Genomic DNA, 25,245 nt, shown 5'->3' on the forward strand with positions numbered 1-25,245 from the left:
GACTGTACCTGTCCATATTTTGAAACTTACAAGGTAGCCCTTATAAACATCTGTAAAGATGTGTAAGAATCAGAATTGTCTATTTCTTCCAATTTATGAATCTATATACTTTGGCTATCTACATGAAAAATAAAAATACGTAACCATTTCAACTATCACCACTAGCCAAAAGAGTCAGAACTAACTCAAACAATCACCACTGGCTATTCTTTATGACTTCATTGTTCTGATGCAGTATCATCAGGAAGCTGTACATGCATATGAGAAATATCTGTTCTGGTACTTTTCTTGGTAGTTTCCTATTCATTACTAAATGGTTAAACATTTTTCATTCTTTTCTGCCTTAACTCTAGAACTCAATCATTAAGTCAGAAACATTTTCAAATAACAATTTTTTCAAGATTTTCATTATATTTTAAGTGCTGAATACAACACTTTCATAACTTAGAGCAGATTATATTAAGTAAATCTATTGAAGAAAACAAAACATGGTTTGTCATTTAAAAATATTGATTGAGGTCAGGGGGATGGGGAAAAATAAGAACTAAGATATATCATGTAAAGGTACAAATTCCCAATAATGAATGTCATCATATTGTATACTTCAAATATACCAATAAAGGTAATGAATTTTTTAAAAATATTGATTGAGTACTTTTAAAAAATATTACTGAGAGGAACTTGCTAGTGGGTCATCGAATGGAAATAAGGGGTATGTATGTGTCCAAGCACATTTTCTATCAGAAAGCTCGCAGCCCACAGCACACTTGTGCACAGAAGAGAACAGAGCTCTCACTAGGAGTTGCAGCTTACTGGCCCTGCCTCTTGTCCAGTGTCTGTTGGCCTCCCTGCCCTGCTGCTTTCACACAGGCACAACCTGCACATTCTTCCAGGAACCTCTGCCAAGATGTTGCACTACATTTCAAACTTCAGGATTTGCTATTCACTGAGACATAGAAAAATATATAAAAGAGTTAAAATATAAAATGTTACTTCTATTATCGTTCCATCTGAGGAGTTTTTGTAATTCTGTACAACCCTGGAATTCTTTAAAAAAGGAAGAAAAGAAAGTCTATTTCACTTGTTTATGTAATGATTCCAGATGCAATCATTCATCATTATTTGAAGCTTAAAAAGAAATATTTTAATAGCTGGGAGGTTACAAAGATTTCTTGAGTAAAGACATAAGAGCATCTCCAAAAGAATTAATTAAGGTCAGAAATGAAGTGATAGAATTTGAAACTAATTTTCAGGTCAGAAGTGAAGTGACAGAATCTGAAATTAAGTTTTAAGAATAAGTAGCTTATGAGTGTCTTTAAAGGAAAGACATTAAAAAGAGAGACGTGGATCCCATGCTTCTAGGGCAGAGAAGCTGAGCTGGTCCCAGAACCCGGAAGGAAGCTCCCCTGCTGCCATCCCACGTTCCTAGGGCAGAGAAGGTGAGCCATGTGGGCGCCAGAAGCACCCCCCCCCCGTGGAAATGAGAAGACATGTAAACAAGCCTCAAAAACAGACTTCTGGATCACCTACAGCAACCCCAAAGGGAAATGAGATGGAACATTCTGATACTCTACCATGTGGACTCTCTGAACTGGCAAAAAAAGAGGATCTGGGAAAAATGAAATCAGAAATAATTGCTCAGGTAACAGCAAAGATTGTGCTCATAGTGCAAGACATGATTAATAAATCTAGAGGACACAGATAAAACAATAGAGGATCTGAGGAACATGATGGAATCCAAACATAGAAAACAAATGGAATCCATAAAACAGATGCAAACAGATTTCTGGGAGATTAAAAACTCCATTGAAAGTCTGTGCAGCAGAATGAACCAATGTGAGGATAGAATTTCAGATATAGAAGAAAAGATTGCAATTAGTGAGGAGGAAAAGAAAAATTGCTTTAAAATTGTAAGGGAACATGAGAAATCAATCTGGCAGCTTCTAGATGATGCAAAGATGAATAACATAAGACTGATTGGAGTCAACGAAGAAAGAGGAGAGAGTGCAGATGACATAAAAAAGACTATTCACAGAAGTGATGGCAGAAAACTTCCCAAGCAGGGGGAAAGAACTTGACATACACATAAGTGAGGCATATAGGACTCTGGCCAGCCTTGATCAAAAAATATCTACACATAGGCATATAATAGTTAGGATTCCAGAAATCCAACAGAAGAACAAAGTTCTACAAGCAGTGAGAGAAAAGAAACAAATCACATACAAAGGAAAGCCCATCAGAATCACAGCAGACTTCTCAATTCAAACCCTCAAGGCAAGAAGAGCTTGGAGTGATGTATTTCAAGCCCTAAAGAAAACAGCCTCCAACCCAGATTGATGTATCCTGCAAAACTATCTTTTAAAATGGATGGAGAAATAAGTTACTTTCATGATAAAGAGCACCTTAGGAACTTCACGAATACCAAACTGGCACTCCAAAAAATTTTAGACAATACCCTTAGAAAAGACAATGAGGAACACAACCCCAGGAAACCCAGCAGAATGAATCCATGGGGCATGACAAATTAAACGCATAGGGGGGAGAATCCAACAAAAAGAAAAGGTCATGACAAGGCTTTTAAAACTTTTAATTTCATCTACCTAATGAATGCATAATTCAATCTTCTTATTGTACTGATTAGTATTTTTCTGATTCTAGAGTTGCACACATTTGCTTGTGCTATACTGGCTATTTATCATCTTCTTATGTCTACTTTTTAATTGAGTTGTCTATTAATGAGCTGTAAGAGTTCTTTATATATTCAGGTCATAGGTTATAGGCATTGTAAATATGGTCTGTTTAAGGACTACTTTTCATTTTAATGATGTCATTTAAAGTTCTAAATTTTGATGGAATCTCATTTATCAATTTTTTTCTTTTATACATTATTTTCTGTATCCTAGGGAGTTCTTGCCTACACTGAATTCATAAACATTTTCCCTTATAATTTCTTCTTAAAGTTTTATAGTTTTAGGCTTTCATATTTAGGTTCATAGATCCCTTCAAGTTATTTTCATGTATGGAAATAAAGGGTTGAGGTTAATTTTTTATTTATGCATACCAGCTGTTCTAGTGCCATTTGCTGAAAACACTATCTCTTCCTTGGCTCTTGAATTGAGTTTATATTCTATAAAATAATAATGTTAAATAATCTTTCAAAACTCAGTGGACCATATATGTGTGGTTCTATTTCTAGATTCTCTGTTTTATTCTAATGATCTATATGTCTTTCCTTACACCAACACTGCCTTAATTACTGTAGCTTTAGAAGAAGTCTTAAAATTAGGTACTAAACATCTTCCAACACTGTTTTTTTGTTTTTTAACTTTTCTAGGTCCTTTGTACTCCTACATAACTTTTAAATTTCAATATCCAATTCTTCATTTATAGCAAGTATATGCAGACCTGAATTTTTATATATACCTTGTGTTTTCTAATCCTGCTAAATTCAAATACAAGTTCTAGGGGCTCCTAGAGATTTCTTAGTATTTTCTCTATAGATGATCATTTCATCTACATATAAAGATTTTGCTTCTGCCATGCCAATCCTATCCTAATTGTGTCATTTTATTGCCAGACTATTTTGGTGGGGACTAGGTTTCAAAGTTTAATGGACAGATAAAGAATAAGCATATCTACCCTTGTTCCCCACCTTAAGGAGAAAACATTGTATCTTGTCCATTCATATAAGGCATTCTCGCTGGAAGTATGGAGTACATGTCTTTAATCTGTTGAGAAGGTTCTGTTCTACTTCTAGTCTCCTGATAGCTTTTACCATGAACAGCTGTAGAATTTAGTCCAATACTTTTTCTCCAACTAGTGACAGGATCATATGGCTTTTTCCTTTCCTCTGTGAAAATGATGACTTTTGGGGCTGGATCTTCCAATGCTGAACCAACACTGCCATCCCTATAACAAAACCACTTTCCACATACTGCCAGATCTTACTTCCAATAGTTTGTTTTGTTAAACAAATTTCTATCTATGTTCATAATTTTTCTTCTATTATCTTTATCCAGTTTTAGGATTAGCACAATGTTGAGTTCCTAAAATGAGGGGAGAAGTGTTCCTTCTTTTTTCTGCTGTAATTGTTTGATATAATTTATCAGTTAAAGTGTATATGACCCTGCTGTTGTCATATAGGTAGGTTTTCAAGCTAGGAATATACTTTCTTTAATAGGTGCTATTCAAATTTTATATTTCCTCCAGAGTTAGTTTTATTAATTTGTCTTCCAAGGTACTTCTTAGAAGTTGTCAAATTCATTTCAAAAAAGATTTTTGTAATATGCTTTCTATATCCTTTTAAATTCTGTAAAATCTGTAGTAATGTCTCCTAGATCTTGATATTGTAATTTAAAAAATGTATAATTGATATTGTGTAACAGGAAGAAAAGTTCTAAAGGAGCATGGGAAGTGGGAGGGGTAGGGGAAAGGAAAAAAGGGAAAAGAAAAAATATGAGAAAAGGAAAAAAATGGAAACAAGGTCTTTGCAAATAGGGAAGGGTGGGGGGATGAAGGGAGTGCAAGGGAAGGGGAAAAGATAAGAACCAAGATACTCATGTAATGGTACAAGATCCCAATGATGTATGTAACTGTATTTTATACCTAAAATGTACCAATAAATTTAATGGGGGAAAAAAAGAGAGAGAGGTGGAGAAACAATAGTTCTAATTCATTTGTCAAGACAAATAGACTTATGTCATGTACTTAGGGCCTAAGATTCTGTGACAAACAGCTGCCCTTCGATAAATCACTTGTCTCAGAAGTCAGTGAAAACATTTCACCAAGGAACACATTTGGGGGAAAATAAAAGTTATCTGTATGAATTTGCTTTACTTTACAGATTACTGACCTCATTTGGCACAGATTGAAAAGAATACATATGAAAGGTCCCTAATAAGCAATAAGAGCAAGTTCATTTCATTTTCATAAACAGAGCCATGGAGAACTTAGAAATCAGGAGGAACAGATGGCTTTTTTCTTGTTTATAAACCAAAATGTTCTACAATTTTGATACCGGATCCCTTCTGCTGTTAAGAATCCAAAGGCCGGTTTTGTGTGCATATGAGAGATGCAAAGATGAAAACAAGGGCAGTCAGATTCAGCTAAAAGTTCCATGTAAATCCCCTAATTTATACCCCTCTTTCTACCGAAAGAAATCTGAGATCCAGAGAGATAAGAAAACTTGTACCAAATCACAAGGTCATTTCATTGCAGAGCTGGGACTGAAATTCATGCTCAGTTCTTTCAGCTTATGTTCAGTGTTGGGGATTGAACTCAGGGCCCCACACATGCAAGGCAAATGTTCCTTCATTGATCTATGTCTCTGGCCCCAGAACTCTCCTCATAACCCTGGTAGAATAAAGAAGCATCTTCAATTTAAATTCTGTTTAGTCAGCAGCATTGTTGGACACAAAGCAAAATGAAGAATTATCTGATGTTCCACAAAATGGAAAAGGTACATTCAGCAGGTCTTTTGACATTGGAAAAGGAAGGAGAATTGAGGACACAAAAAGTCCTAGTGGTGTTAAGAGGCCAACAGTTGTGTGCTCAACTGTAGGCTCTCATAGAATAAGCCAGGATTTGGCATTCAGGAACCATAGGTTGAAAGCAAGGAAAACAATATCAGGACTGATTCAAAGGTATTCTTCTGAAAAATTAATGGAGGAATAAGTGCAGAGCCAGTAACAAGGTAAATGAATGGGATACTCATCTTAGGCATGAAATTTACAGAGTTGCTAAGAAAACCCTCAATAATACAGATACCTAATATTTCAATGCAATATTTTTAAATCAAAATTTACACAAAAATTGTGATGAATAAACTATCATAATTTAAAATACAGACAGGATTTGTATTTCTGACTTTGCGAGGCATTGTCTTCTGATCCGTCCTACTCTTTGTTTTATCCTAGAGTCTATCTACTCTTCTTGGCAGACTGCCTGGGCATTTCTCCATTTCCTTGCAGTCCACTTGTCTCTCTTTTCCTTTTATTTGTTATTTCTCTTCTTTTTATTTTCCAGCTTTTACATTTCCTATTTTCTCCCTTTGTGACTTTGATTTCCTTTAGCACTTATCCTGCGTCTGTGTCCATCTCCATCCCTTAGCAAAGCATAGCTGAGAACTCTCAGGGTAGATTTTGTTAAATGTATTAAAGCTTTAACCTCTGATTATTCATATATACTTTTCCAAAGAAAAGATAACATTTTTCATTACTGTTCTTATTACCTATAAGGCTCACTAAATCATTTTTTCAATTAGTTCTGGCCAAATTATTTAACTTCCTTTTCCCTCAGTTTTCTTGTCTGTATGGCAGAGTTATATTTACCTCACAGAGTAATTATAAATATTAAATGATTTAATATATATCAAGCACATAATGCAATAGTTGATGTACTACATATATGTTTGAGGATACATTAGTAATATGATGATGACTTTGTTTACAATTCACAGTCATTAAGACTTCTGTATTTCAGTCTATGATGTATCCATTTAAAGGAATTTAGTTATCAGAAGCTCTCTAATTTTGCTAGCTTATTGTGGAATCAGCTTTACATGTATTCATAAACATTCCATCACTTTTCAAAGCAATATCATATGATTTAATGTTTCTGGGAGTGGTGGAGTGAGATTTGCTGAAATTAATCAAGACTAAATCTGGAATATAGTAGCTTCATTATACATTATTCACAAAGGAAAACCCTTGCAATTAACTTATCTCCAGCTTCTTTTCTATATAAAATTGTCTTTATTTAAAATGAAGCAATTTAAAACTTGTAAACAGTATTTTCAGAAAAACAAACTCCTATCTACAGCTTCTCTGCACTAAGGCAAATATACAGAAATTAGTTATAGCTATAGCAACTAAATTACCAAATCAAAAAATCCAGATGTTTCCTCTGATGTTTAGGATATAATATCTGATAGTGATGCACAATTTAAACTTTAAACTACTATGGGAATTGAGAGTATGAGACTGTCCAGGGATTTGGTCGACAACTCTGTTAATGATATGTCAGAAAGTATAACATCCCAGTCCTGGGATTCATATCCTAGATAGGCCTTTGAGTGACTCCAAATCATCACTACCTGTAGGCAACAAGACATTTACTGGGTCATTTAAATGCTTTTCCCTAAAAATTTCTTATGAAAATATTAAGTAAGTTCTTAAAATGCATAAATTAGTGCTTTTACTTGGTCATACTGTGGATGTGAGTGCATTATTTTTGTAAGAGAAGTGTTAGAAACAACATACTGCAGAAGTGTTGAGTAAGTAATTGTGTTTCTATAAGAGTAAATAAAATAAAATAATTTAAAATCATACGTATTCTGAATAAGTTGCATGATATGGGAAATTGATTCAACAAAGTGTCAGTGGAAGAAAATGGACATATTTTATGTGTTATGCACACAAATGCAAACATGACATAATCTTAATTAACATTAGGAAAAACAAACAAAAGGCAATATAAATACACAAAATGTTATATCTTTATAGATATTAATGTCTTAGTGAGTTATTGTTACATTTTATTTGGGAAACTATTATGGATGAGTGAAAACTACATTTACAATTCTCCATTTTATTATGATTTTGTATTTCCAACAATACTTTTCACTTATTCAAATTCTATGAACCCGAGCTTCTTTCTAATACTTTAAAAACAAATTTGAACCATATCTCATCTGCTGCAAATAATCAAGTATAAGACTCTCACCAGTTGCGGCATCCTGAAGCTTCAAAGTTTGTCTTATCTGCTGTTGTGCTTTTCCTTTTGCTCCCAGTTGTACCACTGCAAGAGCTAAAGTCGTTCCAAGGGGAGAAAATACAACGTTGTTCTTTTGAGATAAGCGAATTGCTTGATAAAGGTCCACTGCAAATTCGGCATTTTTTTGAGCCAAGGTTCTTGAGGCTTGACTTCCAGAAAAAAACAACAGGAGGTTCCACAACAAGATCTTATCCATTTTGACCTCTGTACATTGTTTAATTTAAAATATATTAGTTTTCAAAATAGATCCCAAGCTTAACAGAAGACTTTAAGAATACATTAGCAAGAAGATTCTATGCAATTCCAGTTGTTTGACTAAGTATCATCTAAAATGAGAAATAGTCAATATGCTAGTGGTGTTTTTGTCTCTTCAAGAATCAGTACACAATATATTTGAAATTTCTTAAAATCAAGGAAGAAATAATAATCATGGAATGTTATCAACAGCAATAATATATTTAAACAGCTACACATTACATTTTCTATCTTTTTCCATAGATTTCAATGGGATAACTGTAATTCTGATTATCAAAGGAAACTTTTATACAGGCTTCTCTAAAGTGGCTTATCAATCAAGAACAGAAATGGAATAAAAACCAACACATCCCAGTGTGATTTTGGTCCTGAAATGTTAGGATGTTAATGTATTCTAAAAATAATTGAATAATTGGCCAATATTCTTACAGCAGTTTTTCTCATACTATATGGAATTTCACTTTCATAGGGAAAAAATAATCCAAAGCCTACCTCTTACTTTTCAAAAGGAAGGAAAAAGAAGTGCAGAAAACTGCAAAGAAATTCACTAGCAATAAAATAGAAATGATTTAATGATAACAAAGGAGAAAGAAATTTTAAAATTTAAAGAATTTTTGGCATCTATTTGGGATTGAACTCAAGGTAGTGCTCGTTCTATGAAACACTCTATCACAGAGCTACATCCCCAGCCCTCTTTTTTTTTGTGACAGGGTCTCAATCGTCCAGTCCTCTTGCCTGAACCCCCCCACCCCCACCCAAATAGCTGAATTACAGACATGTGCCATCAGAGCTAGCTGAATAGAATAATTTGACAACATAATTAACAACTGTAAGAATAGCAGCAATTGAAAACCATAACCAATTCACAAGACAAACACAATATTAAAGTGTCCTCCAGTAAAATTACAGGACATATAATCATTTGATTATATACTTTGAGTAGAATTAGTTTTGTGTTATTTCATACTTAGTATAGATAACTCTGATGTCTCATAAATTTTAGTAATACTAATTATACTTTACAAATAACATGTTAATAACCTGTAGTTAGTAGGTAGGAGTAAAGGGTTAGTAAGAACTAAATCTTCACTGGAGATTAAGTTGCAAGCCTTCAGAGTAGTGAGTTAGCCTTAAATAAATGGGGGGCTACATTTCTAGAGTGTTTTCCAGATCATTAGAAGTGCCATCATGGCACATAAATGAGCTAAAATCTGTTAAGAACAAGGATGAGATACAAAGACTACAAGTAGTCAAATATTCTCCAAAACTAAGCTATGGCATTATTATTTATTATTGTTTTAAATGAATATTTGTAGTTAAACTCTATTTCTTTAAATACACATTTTCAAAGATAAAAGACCTTAAATTGCAATTTGAAGAAATTGTTCAAAAGTAATGTGCTGATAAAAACAAATATAGATATAAATTATTCAGTAAATGTTTGTTTAATTAAGGATTAAACTAAAACATGAGTTTCTGGGAGTACAACAATTAAAACCAATGTATTGGGCCAAGGATTTACCTCAGTGGTTCTACTGCCTGCCTCACAAGCACAAGGTCCAGAGTTTGATCTCCAGTGCCAAAAAAAATAAAAAATAAAATAAAAATAAAATTTAAAAATATAAACCAATGTATAAGAAAGTTTCACATGGAAAACAAATGTTTACATGTAACATTATGTTCTAATATATGTAATTTCTCAGAATTTTTCTTACCAAAGCATTTGTTTGTAGTTAAATAAGTAGTCAACATATTATTAATACTTTTGTCATATAGTAGTAATTCATTAAGTATATCTTTATGTACCTGATTAATACTAAAAGAATAATAAAAATATTATGAAAGATGTATTCTTTTCTTTGCAGTAGAATTTTAGCATTAATTATACTCATATTAATAATTTTTATAATTTTTTGCATTTCTATTTCTCTCAGAAAATTTCTCAGCATATAATAAATTATACTTCCAGAAAAATAACTGGTTTTAAAAATGCACTTAACCCATTTAGTTTGGGAACATAATCTCATCAGAAAGCACAATGTACTAAGAACTAAACTACCTGATGAAAACTCCCAAAAGAATTGGACCTTATAACTCATAATAAAATCCTTTAATGAGAATAAAATATGTTAATTTGACAAATTCAAAGGATTTTTACACCAAAGTCAATTGAAATGGCACTCCTCTATTAGTCAATTTTTTGTATACATATCATATGTAAAACATAATTTTAAAGTACTTACCACAATTGGCTTCTCGTTACTTACTGGAATGTAATAACTAAAATATGCTTTCTGGGAACACTTGCATATGAAACACCTGATCATCAAGGCCAAATCTATTATCTTGAACATTGCTTGATTAATTCCTCTGGAACCAGAGCAGATGTTCAATACAAGTGTTCAAAATGACTAACATGATCAAGTTAATGATTTATGATGAAATGTGCAAGGACTGAGAAAGAAAACAATATAGGATTTTTAAACCATTAAGTTTAGATTATTATTTTATCTATTATTTCGGTTCTTTTAAAAGCAGAAACAGAATTTGGAAGAATGTGTCAGTGGTTGTAAATTGACTAGTAATTAGTTCTTTTGTTTCTCACAGGACTTGCACATCAGATTACCAATGTGCCTCATCATAAATATTTCAGAATGCCTATGAGAAAAAGAATAAAACTAAATCAAGTTCACAATGCAGAGACAAATTACTGCTGCATTTACAGAGTTCTCAGCAATTCATCAAATTATAAAATAGTCAGAGGAGTTTCCTATAGATACGAGGCCCATTTGAATTTTTAAGAAACAGAATGGTGTGAAATAATACATACTTTACGTTGACCAAAAGGACAATTATTTAATGATTTACCAGATGATATCAAGAAAATACTATCAACCATAGGTAACTTGATAATAAGCATTTATGTGCTTTAAAATGTTTACTTAATTTTCTTTACAAATAGGCCATTAACAAAAGTGCATGCTCAAATGAAAAGGTTTTATCTCAATTTTGTAGTTTGACTGGATCACCTCAATGGCCATCACATATTAAGCATGGGGTATTATTTATCAATGGCTTCTGAGAGAGGAAATGGAAATTTTTCAGTTTCAATTAAACAAATAAGTCACTACTGATCATCAACTAACATTTCTGGTAAACTCATGAAAAACAAATACAATGAGCTTGTTATGGTTGATATTTAGATGTCCTCCAAAAGCCTCGTACACTCATAAGTGGAGCTTTTGGAAGATGATTGGCTTACGATGGTGCAATAGCTAAATGTGATGCAGGAGTTAGGGTATGTTTGGAAGAGGCGATCACTGGGAATATGAGCTGGTAGGGAATATGTTCCTCTCTTCCTTCTCTGTTTCCCAGCTTTCATGCTGTGAGCAGCTTTCCCTCATCCAGGCCCCTCTGCCCATGACATTTATGTGCGTAAGTCTACTGAACATGGACTGAAACTTATAAAACATAAGCCAAAATGAACCTCTCCTTTATTAATTTGTGGATGTCAGACACTGAGTCCCAGGAATGAAAATTTGACTAAGATTTAATGAGTGTATATAACTTTGAAAGGTACTTATCTTTATAAAATTCTCCAAGCATGCTGGTAACATGAGTTCATTAGAGACTTGAGAAGCCTGATGCCCATTATAGGCTGTGATTTTCCAATTAACTAATATACTTAACAAAGGAATCCCTAAAAGTTGATTAAATCTTGGATTTTATTCAAATATTGCTTTCTCTAATGTAACAAAACTCTTTCCTAGCTTAAGTGTAACAGTGTTAGAAATAATTTTCCAAAAATTGAGTTATGCAACACACAAATACTATCATCCCTTTTGTTCCACTCTATGATACGTAAATAATATATCTGAATGTTCTAGACAACCAGTCAATCAACATTTGCCTTCCCATGTAGTAACACTGTAAAACATCCATCTCCAGCACCACTGGCTACCAAATTATTATGTCTATACCTTACTCAGATCATAATATGCTTTATCTAGGAATAGGCCATTACTTTTCCTTCCAATGGCATAGAGAGCCACTCTGTCTTACTAAGAAGAAGTTGTGTTGATGAAATTCTTCTGGAAGGATATTATATTAGAGCAGTTCAAGCAAAGTGTGCATTTTCCTGTGTCTTTTGGAATAAAAAGCAGTTAATCATGAATTTCTCCTCACTGGTTTAAACTATTTTGATAGAAAATTAAAAAAACAAAAATTATCCATAGAATATTAGTGAAAACCTTTTAAATACTTTCACAGACCTGTTCCATCCAGAGCTCTCTTTTGCTCCCATAGAATTAGGAAAAATATTCATGAAAGCCAAATAACTTGGTATAAATTTCAACACCACCACTAACCCCACTCTAAGAAATAATGGTAGGAATACATAGCAAATTAATAGCATGAGATTACAGTTATAATCTCATCACTTTTCTTAACAATGTACACTTTTTAAGTAAAGATGTACTTAATTCCAAAATTAAACATAAAAGCAATTGCTCTTATCATTATTTTAAAAGTTAATTTTTCCAATTCAACATGGAGTAATCTCCAGCAATTTTTTCTGTCAGTTTGTTCTATGAATTTTGAGTGATAAGAGGAAAATGTTCTGAAAAGAGAAAAGGTTAAATTATATTTAGTGTACATCTACATGCTATAAACAAGTATTGAAAATTATGACACATCCTATTTTAATGTGACAAGTTCTTTTCACTGTAGAAAATGGATCTTAAATAATTGAATCTAAATGTTAATTTCAGAAACAGTTTATAATGTCTCCAGCTCTATTAACAGTTGACAGGTGAGACCCTGCTACCTATCTAGCACAATTAAATGCTGTGAGGTATGAAAGAAGGATAAGACAAAAACCAAATGTCTTTCTCATTTTTGTGCATGTTTTATTCCAAATATTATAAATAGTGATATTAAAAGAGACTGTCATAGCTTTAATGGTTTTATTTTTATTAAATATACTTCTGAAAAACTCCTCTTAACTCCTTTCACAAAAGAGGCCCTAAAGTTAAAGATGGAATACATGGAATAGAGCTTCTTACACATCATAGGCTATAGAGAGAAGGCCTGTCTTTATGAACCAGACTATCTCAGATTAATCACTGTAAACAAAATCATCTCCATGAGTAAAAAGTAAAATATATCTAGTAAGTAAATTTCCAGATTACACCATAAAAAGTAGTCAGCTCATTCAATCCTTACTTAATAAACCACTATATTTTATGTGTCTCCATTCTAGAAACTGGATGGCTGAATAAGTTCATTTTATTTATATGTGATAACTTTATGTCTAAACAGTCCATTGCATATCTCTTTCATAATTGGATGATGGATGGATGGAAGGGTGGATGAAAAGAGCCTTCACAGAATATTTTGTGCTCAGATTACATATTTCCAATGTGTTCATATTCCTTTAAGTTTCTGGGAATGTGGCTCAGATTTCATTACACTGTACTATTACCAACCTACAATTCATAAATCATATCCTATGAGTTTGAAATGATGGATTATCCAATCAAACCTCTCATCCAGTGTAAGAATTCCCTGAAACATTACTGTAAGAGAGTTATTTTCTACTTGAACATCTCAAGAAATGTTTTGGAACAAGGCAAGTTTTGTAATTAAAAAAAAAATTTAAATGGAAATATTTTCAAACTTATATAAAAGTTGCAGTGTAATAAAAAGAACTACTACTTCCATGTCTCTTCCTCCTCATTTCCCCAGTTGTTATCATTTACCATATTTGTGTACTCCACCTGCATATCTATCCTTGACAGATTGATAGATAGATGGATAATATGTCTATATATTATACATAATTAATGTCTTCCAAATTATTTGAGTGCAAGTTACAAACATAGTTTTCCATCACACCTAAACTTTCCAGTGTATGGAAAGGAACATTCTCTTATATGACTACCTCACAGCATACATACATACACAAATGCACATTTCTCTTACATGTTCCCCTTATGTGATCATCATTCAATGGAGAGGAAAAGCAATATACATAGAAGTTACATTGCTTGACTCTGAGTGCACATAAATATAGATAGAAGAAGTTTCCTTCTGAAAAATCTCCTGCCACTACCCTCTCCCAAACCAAAACATTTGTCTACTGATGCTAGAAACTCTATTATTAGAATTCATTTCATTGAATTTATTCTATTAAGAAATAAACAGAATGATAACAGGCAAATGCCATTGCTTTACAGGTAAAACAGGCCTGACTCAAATTCCAACTCTGCTATTGATAATTAGGCAATCCCCTAATGAATTAAAGTGGCAGATCTTAACATTAAAAGAGATGTAACTAATGTGATTATTGTAAGCTTTAAATATATTGAACTTTCACAGTCGTTATGCAAAGTAAGTCCCCTTATATTGTCATTTACTTTACCAACATGTGCTGTTACAAAACGCTTCTTAAAATACAAATATTTTTAAAGGACTCTTTAAATGTAAATATATTATAAGTAACAAAAGTTGTGTAAATACATCTATTAATAATTTCTATAAGACACAGTTTAAAAAAGGATTAGAATACTGATTTCCTCAATTTGAGAACCAAATGTTTCCCATTTGGCCATCTGTGCAGAGTGAGATCTTTATGTATTCCTCTCCCCTTACACTTTTGCAAGGCCATTGTCTCTTGGGCTGTGCTCTACTAGTCTATTCCAAAGTCCAGTATAACAAAGTATAGAAGTAAATCACACACAGTAATTTCTCCACAAGTATATGAAAAAATGAATACAAATTAATAAACACTGATAACATTGATCTGATCAGTACACATTGTATACATATGTTGAAATATTACATTATACCCCATAAATATGTATAATAATTACATGATCAAATATTTGTTAAATATTTAAACTGATAGAAATGCTAAAAACTCTGATTTGTTCATTATACACTATGCACATGTATTGAATTATCATATTTTACATCAGAAATTTGAACACTTAAAACATACTTTAAAAGAAATATTAGGGAAAAAAAGAAATATTAGGAAAGACTGCTATTTACAAAGTCTAATTGCTATTATCAGAATCATAGAAAAAATAAAATGTAAAGGAGTGGGAGCAATTTTTTTATTCAAATTTGTTAATTTCCTTGTGTTGGTATTTTGATATAGATTTTATAATAAAAAGTGACAGGCAGAGGAGGTGAACTTTCCAGGCTGCTGTACCACCGCCCCCAGCACCCAGGAGTACAGCCACACCCAGCACAGGGGAGGTGAACATTCTGGGCTGCCATACCACCACCTCTAGCACTGAGAACCAAAGCTGCCCGCAGCTCAGAAGAAGTGAACCTTCTAGGCCACAGCATGACCTCCACCAGTGCCCGGGAGGTGATCCATCTGGGAATCAGCAGCACAAATCCATCCACCACCTCCCCAATGAAAAGAGAAGACAAGTAAACAAGTCTCAAAACCAGCCTTCCAGATCACCTAAAGCAACCCCAAAGGGAAAGGAGATGGAACAATCTGATATTCAACCACCTGAAACCCCTGAAATGGCAACAAAAGAGGACCTGGAAAAAATGAAATCAGAAATAATTTCTCACATAACAGCAGAGATTGTGCCCATAGTGCAAGATATGATTAATAAATCTAGAGAGGACACAGATAATAAAAATAGAGGAGCCGAGGAACACGATGGAATCCCAACATAGGAAACAAATAGAATCCATAAAACAGATGCAAACAGATTTCCAGGAGAATAAAAACTCCATTGAAAGTTTACACAGCAGAATGAGCCAATGTGAGGACCAGAATTTCAGATATAGAAGAAAAGATTGCAATTAGTGACCAGGAAAAGAAAAATTGCTTTAAAATTGTAAGGGACCAAGAGAAATCAATCCAGCAGCCACTAGACAACACAAAGAAGAATTACATAAGATTGACTGAAGTCAATGAAGAAACAGGAGAGAGCGCAGGTGACATAAAAAACACTGTCCATGGAAGTGATGACAAAAAACTTACCAAGCAGGGGAAAAGAATTTGACATACACAGAAGCGAGGCATATAGGACTCCAACTAGCTGTGATCATAAAAAAATCTACATATAGGCGTATAATAGTTAAGATTCCAGAAACTCAACAGAAGAACAAAATTCTACAAGCAGTTAGAGAAAAGAAACAAACCACATACAAAGGAAAGCCCATCAGAATCACAGCAGATTTCTCATTGCAAACCCTCAAGACAAGAAGAGCTTGGAGTGACATATTTCAAGCCCTAAAGGAAAACAGCCTCCAACCCAGATTGATGTACCCTGCAAAACTATCTTTCAAAACTGGTGGAGAAATAAGATACTTTCATGACAAAGAGCACCTTACGAACTTCATGAATACCAAACCAGCAATCAAAAATTTTTAGACAATACCCTAGGAAAAGAAAAAGAGGATCACAACACCAGAAGCCCAGCAGAATGAATTCATTGGGCATGACAAGAAATTAAACACAAAGTGGGAGAATCCAACAAAAAGAAAAAGTCATAACAATGATAACTCAATATATATCAGTTATAACCATCAATGTTAATGGTGTCAATTCACCAATCAAAAGAAATAGACTGGCAGAATGGGTCAAGAAGCAAGATCCAACAAAATACTGCATACAAGGAACACGATTCAAAAAGAAACTCATAGACTGAAAGTTAAAGGGTGGGAAACAATACTCCATGTGACAGGAACCCCCAAAAAAGAAGGAGTAGCTATCCTCTTTGCAGATCAAATGGATTTCAAACCAACACTAATTAAGGAGACAAAGAAGGACACTACATCCTTGTAAAGGGAACAATCCAAGAGGAAGAGATGACAATCATAAACATATATGCACCAAACACTAGTGTGCCCAACTATATAAAACAAATATTAACAGATTTTAAAAATCAACCAAGCATTAATAAAATAGTAGTGGGGGTCCTCAATACCCCGCTGTTACAAATAGATACATCAACTAGATAAAAAATTCGCAAAGAGAGATTGAAGAGGATGTCAGAAAATGGAAAGACATTCCTTGCTCCTGGGTAGGAAGAATCAACATAGTAAAAATGGCCATACTTCAAAAACTGCTATATAGATTTAATGCAATCCCAATTGAAATTCCAGAAGCACACTTCATGGACCTTGAGAAAATAATCCAACAATCAAAAAATTCATTTGGAACAAGAAACCCAGAATGGCAAAAGCAATTCTAGGTAACAGAGACATGGCAGGGGGTATCACAATCCCCAACCTGAAACTATACTACAAAGCTACTGTGATAAAAACAGCATGGTACTGGCAAAGAAAAAGTCCTGAGAACCACTGGAACCGATTAGAAGATCCAGAAACAACTCCAGACACTCAGTCACTTCATCTTCCACAAAGGAGCCAAACACCCTCACTGGAGGAAAGATTGCCTCTTTAATAAATGCTGCTGGAAAAATTGGGTTTCAACTTGTCAAAGATTAAAACTAGACCTATATCTCTCACCATGCACTAAAGTGAAATCAAAATGGATTAAAGATCTAAATCTTAAAACAGAAACACTGAACTGGCTGGAACAGAGGTTAAGTAGAACTCTTGAAGACACTGGTGTAGGAAAAGATTTTATGAACAAAATCTCAGTTACCCATGAACTAGCACAAACAATCAACAAGTGGGATGCCTTCCTATTAAAAAGCTTCTGCACAGCAAGAGAAACCACCAGCAGTGTGAAGAGACAACCCACAATCTGGGAAAAAATCTTCACCTGCTCTTCCTCAGACAAAGGTCTACTATCTCGAATCTATAAAGAACTTAAAAAGATCAGACCTCCCAAATTTAAAGACCCAATCAAAAAATGGGCATCTGAAATGAACAGATATTTCTCAGACAAAGAAGTGCAAATAGCAAATAAATACATGAAAAAATGTTCAACATCACTGGTCATTCGAGAGATGCAAATGAAAACAAGGCTGAGATTCCACCTCACTCCAGAAAGAATGGCTGCTATCATGAAATCAACCAATAACAAATGCTGGCAGGGCTGTGCGGAAAGAGGAACCCTGCTCCACTGCTGGTGGGAGTGTAGACTGGTGCAAGCACTGTGGAAATCAGCATGGAGATACCTCAAAGAACTAGGACTGGAAGTCCCATTTGACCCTGCTATTCCACTGCTGGGAATCTTCCCCAAAGAATTAAAAGAATCATACCACAGTGATATATGTGCACCCAAGTTCATAGCAGCACAGTTTGTGATAGCTAAAACTTGGAAACAGCCCAAATGCCCATCAACTGGAGCCTGGATAAAGAAAATGTGTTTTTTTATATAAAATGGAGTACTACTCAGCCATAAAAAATGAGAAATTAGAGACATTTATAGCTAAATGGATGCACATTGAGGTGATACTCTTAAGAGAAATAAATAGGACACACATGTATAAATACTGATTAGTTTCTCTGGTGTGAGAAATTGAAATTATAAATAAGGACTAAAACGTATAATAGATAATGTAAAATAAGAAGAAAAGGGGCAAAGAGGAAGGAAGTGGGAGGGGTAGGGGGAAGGGAATGGAATTAATATGAGAAAATGGAAAATAGGAACAAAATCTTTGTAAATAGGGAGGACTGGAGGGGGTGAAGGGAGGGCTGGGCAAGGGTGAATAATAAGAACCAAGAGAGATTATGTAAAGGTGCAAATTTCCAATGATGAATGTCATTATATTGTATACCTAAAATGTACCAATGATTAGAATGAATAATCGATAATGCAAAAGAGGAAGAAAAGATCCAAAGGGGTAGGGGTAGTGGGAGGGTCAGGGGAAAGGAAAGAAGGGAAAGGAAAAATGATGAGAAATGGAAAAAACAGGAATAAAGTCTTTGTAAATAGGGAAGGGTAGAGTGGGTGAAGGGAGGGCTAGGAATGGGGAAAAAATAAGAACCAAGATGCATCATGCAAAGTTACAAGTTCCCAATGAGAAATGTAAGTGTGTTGTATACCTAAAATGTACCAATAAAAGAATTTAAGTAAAAAAAAATCATTTTTTAAAAAGTGACAAAAATGTTTATCAATAAAAGTTGCTAAGAGAAAACTAGTTAGGTTAGTTTTTTTTCTACAATTGCAATATTTTTATTTAAAAGCATTTCGGAAAAGAGAATACCAATTGAAATTCCCCTTCTTGACTCCAATCTTTTAATATTAAGAATACAGAGAAAGTGAAAATGACTAATAAAAGCAGCAATAAAACATCATCTGCAGATGAAATTTTAAGAAGTTCAAATTAGAATAAAAGAAAAGAGCATAATTCCTGATTCTTTTCTGGCATTTTATGTAAGTACTGTATATGACAATGAAATATTTATTTTTCTTTCAATTATAATTGCTTCTTACTTCTTTTTATCTTCACTTCACAAGTTGTTTCTTGACATAATTGCTTGGGTTTTCTTTTTTGATCCAGAATTTCTTTGGGGAACAGGTTTTTCTCATGAAATACAGCTTTCAAAGCTACAAAATGATGAAGAAAATGATGTGTGAATTCCTTTGTGTAAGAAACCCAATTAAATGAAATGGAGATAAAATTCGCATTTTATTTTTCTAAAAAGTTATACATTTCTCAAACCAAGAGTGTACTTGGGGAGATTTTCTCTAAGTTTCTACTATTCATCCTACATTGATTTAAGTGAAAAAGTAAATTTTAAACAAAATTTTTCTATTAATGCATTTATATCATAACAGAGATCTGCTGTTTAAGGGTAAAGAATTGAAGAAGTTTGCATTTGCCACTTTTGTTTCTTAATCTCCTTAACAGCTATCAAGGACTTGTAAAATCCTAAGAGCAAATTATTCTGTATTCAAATAAGACAATTAAAATAATCAAAACACAGTTTGCCTGTCTGTATGACTAAATACATGCATCTGCAATCACATCCTATGAGATACTTGGTCTGCAGAGTTCTGTGGCTTCAGAAAAAAAAAAGAACCAAATTATCCCTATGAATGGTTATATTGTGCATCAGCAAGAACTGAGAGGAAATTGTACCACACATTTAGGAAAATAATTTTAGCCTTTTGTGTAATTTTATCATTTCAATGAATGCTCATTGAACATACATTATGCACAATGTTCTGTGTTCAAGCATAAATGGGGCACAAATATGACTAAGTCATAGGCTTTCCTCCAAATGGTACGAAGGAGAAGCAGTACTTAAGATGCCAAATAACATATATAATGGGACACCATACAGTGACAATATAGGCATTGTAAATTATCCACAAAACATAAAAATGATATAAAATCCTGTAGAGTCAGGAGAAAAGCTAAAAGAATAGGTGCTATTTGATGTAGGTCTTGACATTCAGACTGGATTTTACCTCATAGTAGCACACATGGAGTTGAGAAAGGATTGACCAATGGGAACAGAAATGCCAAGAGAGGGAATAAAATGAATTAAAGTATGGAGAAATAGGAGCTGCTATTGAGGTGACTGAATTACTGAATGCAATTTAACAGAAGCATAAAATATAAAAATAAAGAGGAATGAAGTAGAGCTGGATTAAGGAGTACTTTAAATAGCAAACAAAGGAATATAAAAAATAAGTAGACATTGAACAATTTCATAATATAGTGGCATCATTATGAGGACTAAAAACAAAACTTTCCACTTCTAGCACAAATATGGGTGTATGTCTGTATCTTTCCTGCTGTTTCCTGGAAATTATACAAAACTAGGAGGAAAATGAGGAAAAACAACTCAGTAAACAAATTCGCCTTTCAGAAAAATTCAGAGAGATGTAATGGATAGCCTAAGAAATATGAAGAACAGCCAAAAAGCTGAAAGTGGGCAAAAATATGAAAGAATAACAGAATGCAGAGTGTGAGAGGTCAAGCAGCAGCAGCAGCAGCTCAGGGAGTTTCAGCAAGAGTGCATTCCTTGCAAAGGGGGACTCACTCTTCAGTCCAAATGCCTCATTCTTCATTTTCATCTGGGGTGCTAAGAAGAAGAGAATAGGCTGCAAGCAGCAGTCTCCCTGACCTGGCTTGGCTCAGAGAAACAGATAAGGCACGACTACCAGAAGATCACTTATGCGAGTCATATTTTTGCTAAAAGCATGAGTCATAAAATATAAGACCTCCCTAATCCCCACCCCAATCTCTCACCCAGGGACATGCTGCCTCCTTCATAGCTACAAAAATCCAACCGGCTAAAGTTAATTAATTCAAAAAGGAAAAAAAAAAAAAAACCTAGCAGAGTACAGACACAAAAGTATTATAAACAACAAGAAAAAGCAAATCAAATTGGAAAAAAACCAAATCTAACAAGCAGAACATCATCGGAAAAAAAATGTAGATGTAGCTGTTGCAGAGAAACATTTTTAGCAAGCATTTTGACAAAAATTAAATTTAAAAAAATTAAGAAGCAAAAAAAAAAAAATTAAGAAGCAATTGTATCTGTGAAAGACCAAAAGTGAAAGAACTTAGGAAAAAGATAGAGGCATTAAAATGTAATGAAATGTGAACTGGAAGGTGAAAAAGAGGAAAAATAAAACAAAATAGAATCAGAATGGAGAACAGGACAGTTGGAAACATGGTAGGAAATATAGAACTAGAAATGAAAAAAACAAGTATATTATATGAGAATTTTATTTGAGAAAAATACAGCTATCGAAGACAGTCAAAAATAGATTTTTAAAAAACCCTATAACTGAAGTAAATCCTTAAGGAAGTAAACCAGAATTTCATCATTTAAAAAAAACTTTCCTGAAATAAAAGACAATCTGGTTTAACTAACAAAAGAACACAGTATATTCCAGGAATAATGGAGTCAGAATACTCAAAATCACAACACAGAACATTAATTATTAGATTTTAACAAAAAAAGAGAGAATTGTTTTTCAAAGAGACAAAATGATCAAGTCGAAAACGGAAAAAAATCTATCTTCAATTAGCATGTCTTCATAGAAATGATCAAAATCAGAAGACAGCAGAGTAGCACCTATAAGATAATCAAGGAAAGAATATTATATACATTCAAGTTGCTCTTCAAATCTAAAATTTATAGTTAAGTTCAATATGCAAGGAAATTATGATAAGATAAACTGAGACATGACAAAAAAATTTGAAAATAACCAGTTGGTGGTATGCATGTAATATATTTCAATGAGATATAAAAGCAATGTTAACCATATGCCTGAACATGTAGAAATGACACAATTAAAAATTGGCAGGATAAGGAAAAAAGAATCTTTATTCATGATAGATAACAATACTCCACTTAACACTGACAGTGAATAGTTGTATAAGTAAATTTAATAAAGTAAAAGTAAGCCCACAAAAGATCATATTATTGAATAAAATTATGTGGAAGAGGATGGAAAAGAGAAAAAAGAAATATGTTCATTCCATCATCATTCAACATGAATCTAAAATAGCATAAAGTACTGAGAAATATAAAACCAAATGTCTAACATCATATTAATGTGCTCAATTTCCCAATCTTTAAAAATAATTTTTAATTATATCAAAAGATAAACTCTTCCTATCTCAAAAATTAAGTGATTTAAGAATTTGTGAGGAGCCAGGCCTGGTGGTGCATACCTATAATCCCAGCACTCAGGAGCCTGAGGCAGGACGATCGTCACGAGTTTGAGGCCAGCCTGGGCTACACAGTGAGTTCAGGGCCTTCCTGAACTACAAAGTGAGACCCTATCTCAAAAAAAGGAAAAAAAACAATTTTTTGAGGAAAGGATAAGAAAGGTATATCAAATAAAAGGCAAAAGAAAAGGGGGTCAAAAACTAAAAGTCAGAAATGTATGCAGAAGCCATAAAATGATACACAGAAATCCATAATTGCAAGAAATTAATGAGAATGGGAACTGGACAACTCATCATGAGAAAGAAATTTCTCACCATTTTTACAAGTTCTAATATTTTAAATATATGAAAATGTTTTGTTTTATAGAAGTAAGATAACAATGACTAAAACTGGAGCTAGTTTTAAACAGAGCAACAAATGAGTGATGTTTCCATTTGCCTCATGCTAGCACTATGAGAATGTGGATTTCTGTACATCAGCACCTGTGTCTCTCCCACAGGACTGCAGACAAGTACTACAGAATCACAAGGAATTCAGAATCCTCAGAACTCTCCTTACACATACAGAAGTCAGAATGTTACTTCTGAAAGAAACTGTTTGTTGAGATTTTGTCTCTCAACTAGATAAATTTTCACTAGACTTGATTTGGTTTGGGGGCAGTTAAACCAAAAACTAGCTGATAGTTCCTTGTAAGATTTTAAGAGACAGGATTGGATGGCTCTTTTTGGTTTTTAGTTTTTAAAATATGCTCAAAATTCAAATGCAGGGGGAATTCCTTATTCCTCAGCTTAAACCTTACAGCTTTGGTAGCTTTCTTTAACAAAAAGAATATAAAATTCCACAAATCAAAGCTTTCATAAAAGTAACTTTTTGATTGGAAAATAAATGCCAACAAATTACTAGAGCTTTGTAGAGCTGAGTCATTTTCTCCTGAAATCTTTATTAGGAAATGTTACTGAAATGCTTACCTGGAAATTATTTCTGCTTGTAAACTGACTGCCACTCCTCACTGAGAACATGCTCCAACTCTCCAAAATTCCTAACACTCCAAAGGGATTTTGTAGATGAGATCATAAAACTAAACTTTCAGGTTGGGGATGTAGTTCAGTGGTAGAGGGATTGCCTAGCATGTGCAAGACCCTAGGTTTGATTCCCAGCATCAAAAGACAAACAAACAAAAATCTTTCCAGTGATTTTATCTGTAAATCTCCTTTATGTAACAAAAATGATGTTATTAAGCTTCCAAATGGATAATGGTGATCAATTCCTCTCATTATTTGTAATAATGACATCTGCTAGGTTAATAGCACAATGATGTCATCTGGTGATGTGAATGAGTCTGCAATGGATGATAATACTTGTAAGAAGCCATTAACCATTTACTGAACTTAGATTAAAAATAATAGCTTTAATATTACTGTGATTACTTTTTTGATATATTGAGTTTACTGGCTAAAGTCTTAAGTTATTCAAACAATCATTAATCTAGATGTTGCTCTAAAGGGATTTTGTAGATGTATTGATAGTTCCTAATTAACACTTTTGATAAGAGGGATTGCCCTAAATAATCTGGGTGAGACAGACTTGAATAGTCAGAAAATTTTAAAAGCAAAGTTGAGCTTCCCTAAGAGGGGAAAGAAATTCCACCATTGGAAAACAGCTTCTGTTTGTGTCTGAAATGCCCATCTTCCTTTACAGAGAGCCCTACACATTTTGCACTTTCTCAGCCCAACCTAATGATCCAGTAAGCCAGTTCTTTGTAATAAATTTACATATGTAACATACCTCAGTATTCTGAATCCTACTGCTCCAACATCCCTGGTTCAACCATGACTGATACAAGGAAATTGTATCAGGAGTTGCAAGGAAGTAAACTGTTTATATGGAATGATCACAAAAGGGAATGTGTTCTTAGGAAAATAGACTGATTTGTCAAGTGGTTACAGTCTGTTACATAAATTATGAATTTTTAAAAAAATACACAGTGTTCAAGTACCCTGAAATTCTCACATAGTCACTAGTTTAGGAACCTCCAATTCCTTGCTTTTCAGGCCACAAAACTTAGAAACTTGGAGAGAAGCTTCCTGAGAAGGGCTAGCAATAGCCATTGTATATGGTTTCTTTTCGTCACACCTCTCTTTCTACCTCCTAAGTGCTTCCCTTCATGCTTAGAATATGCCAAAGTCCCTGAACAGGCAGGATGGCCCCATGACCAATTTTGTCTCAGCAATTTTCTCTCCTCACTCTACCCCAACAACAGTGACCTTCTTTCTGTCTCTGGAACATGAAGACTTTGTTCACACTTCAATGGCTTCATATTTCTGTTCTTTATGCCTGGAATACTCTGTCCAAGTCTTTGTGGGACTTTATCTGTTACAATTCAGCTTAAATGTCAGAGAGACTTTTGTTAATGGTCTCGTTAATCATGCCCTACTACATTATCATGGTTTATTTTCTACATAACTCTTAATAATATATCTACCCAAGCTTGTTTTCTTCTCTTATTTTTAAAACCCTGTCTTCCCTTGTACACCACATACCCTAGTACCCAGCATTCTGTTTCATTCATAGGAAGGAGATTAATTATATATATATACAATTACTGAATGAATGCACAAATAAAAGTGACAC

At 33.6% G+C, this 25,245-nt stretch overlaps 2 protein-coding genes across 3 annotated transcripts in view; both read right to left on the bottom strand.

Moving 5' to 3' along the window:
• Positions 1-8,092, bottom strand: part of Serpini2 (serpin family I member 2) — a 33,728-nt gene extending 25,636 nt beyond the window's left edge. The window contains exon 1 of the mRNA XM_004834550.3: positions 7,723-8,092. Coding sequence (XP_004834607.1) covers positions 7,723-7,969 — 247 coding nt within the window. The 5' untranslated portion in view covers positions 7,970-8,092. The remainder of the gene's footprint in view (positions 1-7,722) is intronic.
• A 9,995-nt stretch (positions 8,093-18,087) lies between these two features.
• Wdr49 (WD repeat domain 49) overlaps positions 18,088-25,245 on the bottom strand; it is a 179,625-nt gene continuing 172,467 nt past the window's right edge. The window contains exon 18 of one of the 2 annotated variants that reach the window (XM_087186476.1): positions 18,088-19,525. In XM_087186476.1, coding sequence (XP_087042602.1) covers positions 19,395-19,525 — 131 coding nt within the window. In that variant the 3' untranslated portion in view covers positions 18,088-19,394. The remainder of the gene's footprint in view (positions 19,526-25,245) is intronic. The other variant, XM_021253888.2, reaches the window with a different exon arrangement.

The sequence above is a fragment of the Heterocephalus glaber genome, unplaced genomic scaffold (assembly GCF_053883595.1).
Source record: "Heterocephalus glaber isolate CG9 unplaced genomic scaffold, H.glaber_assembly_v1.0 deba00001504, whole genome shotgun sequence".
In the NCBI taxonomy this organism is placed as follows: domain Eukaryota; kingdom Metazoa; phylum Chordata; class Mammalia; order Rodentia; family Bathyergidae; genus Heterocephalus; species Heterocephalus glaber.